A 7,498-nucleotide genomic window follows, 5' to 3' on the forward strand; every position below is an offset into this window, starting at 1 on the left:
GTGTGTGTGTGTGTGTGTGTGTGTGTGTGTGTGTGTGTGTGTGTGTGTGTGTGTGTGTGTGTGTGTGTGTGTGTGTGTGTGTGTGTGTGTGTGTGTGTGTGTGTGTGTGTGTGTGTGTGTGTGTGTGTGTGTGAAATCAAGCTTGCTCAGAACATCATTCCTTTATTAATAATTAACATACATCCCAGAAGTTAAACCTGCCACTAAAGAGAATCCATACAGTTTTTATCCCTAATCTGGGCAGTTATCGCTGAATGCCTAAGTGACAATGCCTTTCTTAGTGGATATAGACATAGAATGGACTGTTCTCTAAGGTACTACAAATTCATAGCTGATGAGGAGCAGAGAGCTAAGCTCAGCTCCTAGGTTATTCATCTCTCTCTCCTAACTGATGATGAGGGCCTACCCCTAAAACAACAGCACTCAGCGTACCTCTTCTAGAGTTACACAAATTAAAGCCAGATGGATAAAATGCTGCTAAAAGAAAGTTAGGAAGCAAAGTAACAACAGTCCTTCTCTCTTGTCCTCCAAGAAAATGTTAAGGAGAAATACACTGATTTAATTAACAGCTTAGTCTTTGTTTGCATTAACTTGTACTCAGACTTAAAAATGTAACTATTATAAATTGTTTTGTCTTAGTATCAGCTGGCCCAAATGCCAATAGGGCCAAAATTAAGAAACCCTGATCTATATTCCCATGTAGCTGGGTTATTCTACTAGTTTCCCTCTCTACCCCCTATCTCTTCTCTCCTAGCCAATACCACCAGATTTGATATTCCCAAAACACTGCTTACATTACATAATTCTATTAAAAAACTCTCCTCGGATGGGTGTGGTCTGTAATTCCAGCATCCGGGAAACAAGAGAATCTAGTTTGAGGCCAGTCTGAGCTACACAGGAGACACCCTCAAAAAAACAAAGACTGAGCCAGGCGCCAATGGCTAATGCATGTAATCCTAGCTACTCAGGAGGCTGAGAACTGAGGATCATGGTTCAAAGCCAGCCCAGGCAGCAAAATCCATAAGACTCATCTCTATTAAACTACTCAAGAAAGCTGGAAGTGGTACTGTGGGCTCAAAGTGGTAGAGCATTAGCCTTGTTCAAAAGAAGCTCAGGGACAGCACCCCAGGCCCTGAATTCAAGCCCCAGGACTGGCAACAAACAAACCCAGTGGTTATATAGCATGCATAAAGCCTATGTTCAATCTCTAGCACTGCAACACAAGATGAAACAAGAATAACAACAACAACAAAAAAAAACAAAACAAAACCTCTTTTATCTAAATAATGGTGATTCATTACCAATACATTCAATCTAAAGTTCTCAGCTTAGATGTTAAGTTACTTCAACCTGATTTTACCTGGCGATTAAAATCTTCCTTTTCCTGGCTAGAATTCTCATTCTGGCCAAGATTATAGCATTTTACTGTTTTCTTCTTCCTAAATGTATGATCTCATCTCCAGCTCGAGGCATGGTTCAAGTGGTATAGTGCCTTACTAGGAAGCACAGGGTCCTGAGTTCAAATTACCTAACTCTCTCTCTCTCTCTCTCTCTCTCTCTCTCTCTCTCTCTCTCTCTCTCTCTCTCTCTCGTGCTTTTGCTCATGCGGTTTCATGCCAAGAATATTCTCTCTCTTCTCTCATAATCCAAACTCTTCCATCTTCTTAAGTTTTAAGTTCTACTCCAAGAGTACAACTTTCCATTTCCATGTGTAATCAAATATATACTCAGGGTAACATTCAATTTTTTTTTCTGTGAGATTTTATCTTCCTAGCAAGACACATAAAATTAGGAGAGTTTTTTTTGTCATTTATTTTTAAGGATTAAGAGTCATATCGCTATACTTTTACTTGGTATTCTCACAAATATCTCCAACATACTTTGTTCCAACAAAATTTTTGTGTGTGTGTGCTGGTTCTGAACTTTGAATTCAGAATGCTGCCCCTTAGCTCAAGGCTAGTACGCTACCACTTGAACCACAACTCCACTTCTGGCTTTTTTGGTGGCTAACTGGAGATCAGCCACAGGGGCTTTTCCTGTCTGGGCTGGCTTCCAACCTTGATCCTCAGAGCTCAGCCTCCTAAGTAGCTAGGATTACAGACCTGAACTACTGGCACCTGGCTAAAACAGAATTCTTAACTGTCCTATTTCAAATTTACCCTGACCTTGCTATGCAGAAAATAATTAATTTCTAAATGGCACTACCACAATTAAATCAAGGCAGTCATTCATGATATGCTCCCTATCATACAATTCCTCAAATATTTCTTGAATTTCTGCTTCTAAATTATTTCTTGAAATCTACTCATCCCTACTCTACTGCTGCTACTTGAGACTTACTACTTCGCCTTTAAGATTATTGTTTTTGCTCTTGCCCACCACTTACCATAGCACTTCCCAAACAAGTATGCTACTTTTTTGTTGTTGTTGTTTGTTGTCAGTCATAGGGCTTGAACTCTGGGCCTGGGTGCTGTCCCTCAGCTCTTCAGCTCAAGACTAGTGCTCTATCACTTGAGCCTCAGTGCCACTTCCAGTTTTCTGGTGGTTTAATTGGAGATAAGAGTCTCACAGACTTCTGGCTAAGGCTGGCTTTGAACTGAGATCCTCAGGTCTCAGCCTCCTGAGTAGCTAGGATTACAGGTGTGAGCTACTGTCCCCTACCCCCATGTATGCTACTTTTTGAAACAATGTTACAAACCACCAATGGACACTTTATTCCAAGCCAACAGTAGTTCTTCATGATCCAAAGATTCTCAAAGATATTGTATATACATAGTAATATAGTACCCAACTTCATCCAACATTTCCAATTGTGAAATCTTATTCCTAGAAGTAACTGGTAAATGTATATAAAATGACTGCTTTTTTTTTTTTTTATGTTTAGGCAGGATCTTGCTATGTAGGCCAGGACAGCTTCAAACTCAACACCCTCCTGCCTTGGCCACTGGAGTGTTGGGATTACAGTTGTTTGCAACCATACCAGGCTGCCTCTTCTAAAAAGAACAATTTTCAGCTGGGCGCCAGTGGCTCAAGCCCGTAATCCTACCTACTCAGGGGGCTGAGATCTGAGGATTGCAGTTCAAAGCCACTCTGGGCAGGAAAGAGTGTGAGAATCTTATCTCCAATTTATCACCAAAAAAGCTGGAATTGGAGCTGTGGCTCAAGTCATAGCATGCTAGCCCTGAACACAAAAAGCTCAGGGACCACTAGTGTCCAGGCCATGAGTTCAAGCCCAAGGTAGTGGTCATGCAATTTCTATTCAAAGCAGTCCAGGCCAAAAAGTTAAGAGACCTCAACTCAACAAGGAGGCATGGGTAGGAAATGGAGGTTCAAGTCTGGCCTGGACACAAAAGTGTTAGCATCTATACAAAATGTAACTAAACAAAGAAAAAAAGCAAAACGAAAAAAACCCTGAAAGCACTAAGAGGTAAGGCTCAAGTGGTGACTGCTGGCCTAGCAGTCAAGATCCTGAGTTCAGTTCCTAGGACCACAAAATAAAGCATAACAAAACCCAAAGAACTAATTTTTCAAGTTACTTTTTAAGAACATTCAAATTAACACTGACTCAGGTCATTTAGGCCAGAGTGTGTTCCTCAATAGTCGCTATTAAACATAAAGTAGGTGAGAGAACTTCTGTCTCCAGATATGATTTGTATAAAGACACAAATGCAAAATATTACTTGTCTATGAGAGGTAATTTGGGAAGAGGCTTGTATTTAAAGCATATATGGCATATCACATTGGCTATTCCATTATAAGACTTCAAATCTTTTTTTTCTGTCAACTTTTTCCTATGCCTAGTAATACCACTATCCTGAGGCATTCCAAGAAGGAAGCAATTTTCCAACTTACTCTCATTCTTTTTCAAATTCATGGAACCAGTCACATGTTTATCCACTGCCTTACTGAACTATCACATTTTTAAGTCTTTCTTACTAATTATTTCCCATTTTCTTAGTACTGTCTCCCACTGCCTACTGTTTTTTGTTTTGTTTTGGCCAGTACTGGAGCTTGAACTCAGGACCTGGGCACTGTCCCCTAGCCTTATCACTCAAGGCTAGTGCTCTACCACTTGAGCCACAGCACCACTTCTGGCTTTTTCTATGTATTTGGTACTGAGGAATCCAACCCAGGGCTTCATGCTTGCATGCTAGGGAAGCACTCTACCCACTCGTGTGTGTGTGTGTGTGTGTGTGTGTGTGTGTGTGTGTGTGTGTGTGTGTGTGTGTGTGTGTGTGTGTGTGTGTGTTACTGAGGAATCCAACCCAGGGCTAGGGAAGCACTCTACCCACTAAGCCACATTCCCAGCCCCCTACTCGTGTGTGTGTGTGTGTGTGTGTGTGTGTGTGTGTGTGTGTGTGTGTGTGTGTGTGTGTGTGTGTGTGTGTGTGTGTGTGTGTGTGTGTGTGTGTGTGTGTGTGTGTTTAAGCTCACTCTGGCCTTGAGTTCCTCCTGCCTCAGTCTCCCCAGTGCTTAGGCGCTCAGATTACAGGGGAGCTACAATGCCTGGATTGAAAAAAAAGTTGCTACTAATATTCTCACCTACTTATATCCCAAAACTTCTTACCACCATCTACAATCTAGTGAAAAATACAATGGAGAGGGGAGCAAATTTAACTTTTTAAAATATCAAGTGTATTAAAAATATTAAATGTATTACTTTTAAGAGGACTTTATTTTGTTTTTTGTTTTTTTTGTTTGTTTTTCGCTGGTCATGGGGCCTGAACTCTGGGTCTGGGCGCTGTCCCTCAGCTCTTCAGCTCAAGGCTAGTGCTCTACCACTGGAGCCACAGCGCCACTTCCTGCTTTTTCTGTTTATGTGGTGCTGAGGAATCAAACCCAGGGCCTCATGCTTGCAAGGCATGCACTCTACCGCTGAGCTACCTTCCCAGCCCCTTAAGAGGACTTTAAATGGTGCAACCACTTTATCACTGAAAAAGATTTTTTGGGCCAGAAAGACAAAAGAATCACTGAGAAAATTTCAAAAACATGAAATAGAAATTAAACAGCTTGAGGAATCTTTTTTTTTTTTTTTTTGCCAGTCGTGGGCCTGAACTCTGGGCCTGGGCACTGTCCCTTAGCTCTTCAGTATAAGGCTAGCACTCTACCACTTGAGCCACAGTACCACTTCTGGCGTTCTCTGCTTATGTGGTTCTGAGGAATTGAACCCAGGGCCTCATTCTTGCAAGGCAAGCACTTTACCACTGAGCCAACTTCCCAGCCCCTCTCTTCATCTATTTAATCTCATGTTAGGCCTCAAAGTTTTCTCTACCAGTATGAGAAATTTGGACAGAAAGAAAGAAACACAGCTTTGTCTGGGCTCCGGTGGCTCACTCCTATAATCCTAGCTACTCAGGTGGCTGAGATCTGAGGATCACGGTTCAAAGCCAGCCCAGGCAGTAAAGTCCGTGAGACTCTTACTGCCAATAAACCACTCAGAAAACCAGAAGTGGCACAGTGGCTCAAGTGGTAGAGCGCTAGCCTTTAGCTGAAGAGCTGGGGACACCATTCAGGCCCAGAGTTCAAGCCCCATGACAGACAAAAAAAAGAAACACAGCTTTGGAAGGACTGATCCAACTTATAAATGGGTAAATTTCCCAAGATAACAACCCTTCCTTATATTTCCAAATATGTTCCATGTGAACAGCTGGAGACCGTGCCAAACCAGGAGAAATGAGTATTTCATGCTGTTATGAAAAATGAAGGCCCTATGGAAGCAGAGATTATTAAAACATTTACTATTTTCTACCTCAGACCTATTTAGGCAATCCGAGGGAATTTCTAAAAATTGTAGTGCTGGGGCTGGGAAGGTGGCTCAGTGGTAGAGCCCTTGCCTTGCATGTCTGAGGCCCTGAGTTCGATTCCTCAGCACCACAAAAGCAAAAAAAAAAAAAAAGCCGGATGTGGCGCTGTGGCTCAAGTGGTAGAGCGCTAGCCTTGAGCTGAAGAGCTGAGGGACAGTGCCCAGGCTCAGAGTTCAGGCCCCACGACCGTCCCCTCACCCCACCCCCCAAAAAAAAGAAAAAATTGCAGTGCTTTATAACTTAAAAATAAAGTTCAGGAGTTGGGAATGTGGCTTAGTGGTATGGTAGTGTGCTTGCCTAGCATGCACGAAGCCCTGGGTTCGATTCCTCAGTACCACATACACAACTAAATAAATAAAGTTCAGAACACAATGATTACAGTTGATGGATATCAACTTTTCCCAAGGATACAGAGATCAGAGTGGGCTCAAAGTCTCCCAAGGGACTTACGGGTTCCGTTTCCTTCAGATGGCAGGAGGGAAAACGTCTTGGCACTGCACTATACACCTAAAATCCAATAAGGTTTCTTCCCTGACAACAGAATACAGCACGTCAAAGCATGCCTTGGTGTGGTAGAGCCAATTAAATGGATGGAAAAGCATTGTTTGTCTTACGTTTCCAGACTGCCTTATAAACATGCACAATAAAATAGTCTTGATCCCCATCACAGGCAATGGAAAAACCCAGATTTGCTCTTTTCACACACATCACCACCACCACCACCACCACCACCACCCTCCCCCGCCCTTAGTTCAGGTGCTGGCACCTCAGCACTGATCTTTAGGAGTTCTCTCATATCATTAATGTCCAACGGGAAATCCACTGGGCGATAAAGGCAACACGAGAAAGGCTAGAAAAGTCTGCTACCAAAATAGAAATTCGGATTAACACCGAGTCTCGATAACCACTTTCTCTACCCTTTCACAGAAAAAAACCAAAAACAACAAACAAGAAAACACACACACAAAATTTCCCTCGCAAACTCGTCCCACCACCATCAAGATCGAACCAACTCGGTTCAAATGCGTCTCCTTGTCACCCCTGAGACAAGAGGACATTTGGGGCGCCCTTCCGGCCCCTCACCTCCCACACCGACCAGGCCCAGATGAGGGGAGGACCCTAGACGAACAGGAGGGGCTGGGGTTGTGGCGAGCCCCGACGGAAAACAAGCGATTACTGACGAGCCCCACTCACACGGAGGGAAGCGGTAACGCGGGGCCAGGGACAACACGGCTTAGTGGGCGGCCAAGGCCTCGGGCACAGACGAAAAACAGGCCGGACCCGCAGAAGGGGAGGCGGGAGAAGCAGCCAGGCCTAGGCCGCACCAGGCCGCCAAGTGGCTAAACGCTGCTTGCCGACCGAGGCTTCGCGCGAAGCCTCCGAGACGGAGGTTATGGTTACCTGCACGGGTTCCTGCAGCACGGTCATCCTAGCGGCTCAGGCCCACTTTCTGCAGTGCCTCAGGCACTCCCACCGTAGCGGCTTCGGCTCGGCCAGCCCCGGCTCATTTAAACTCACCAGCGACCGTTACCGGGGGATGGGGAGGCCGAGCGATAGCCGAATACCTCCGAGCGGGTGACGGAAAAACCCGAAATGGAGCGCTCTAAGCGAGAGCTAGACGGAAAGGCCCGAAGGATCGCGGAAATATCCGAAGTGAGTCGGCGGAGGAGGTGACCGTTGCCGGAAATTGTCGA

The 7,498-nt window shown here is 44.4% G+C and overlaps 1 protein-coding gene across 4 annotated transcripts in view; it reads right to left on the reverse strand.

The window, feature by feature from the left end:
• The window catches only part of Cdc27 (cell division cycle 27), a 75,148-nt gene extending 67,792 nt beyond the window's left edge, over positions 1-7,356 (reverse strand). For 2 of the 4 annotated variants that reach the window (XM_070027692.1, XM_070027691.1), the window contains exon 1: positions 7,206-7,356. In XM_070027692.1, the coding sequence (XP_069883793.1) occupies positions 7,206-7,232 (27 nt within the window). In that variant the 5' untranslated portion in view covers positions 7,233-7,356. The remainder of the gene's footprint in view (positions 1-7,205) is intronic. The other 2 variants (XM_070027694.1, XM_070027693.1) reach the window with 2 other exon arrangements.
• Between the last annotated feature and the right edge of the window lie 142 nt (positions 7,357-7,498).

The sequence above is a fragment of the Dipodomys merriami genome, unplaced genomic scaffold, assembly GCF_024711535.1.
Source record: "Dipodomys merriami isolate MVZ:Mamm:240054 unplaced genomic scaffold, mDipMer1.0.p SCAF_19, whole genome shotgun sequence".
NCBI classification, from domain to species: Eukaryota; Metazoa; Chordata; class Mammalia; order Rodentia; family Heteromyidae; genus Dipodomys; species Dipodomys merriami.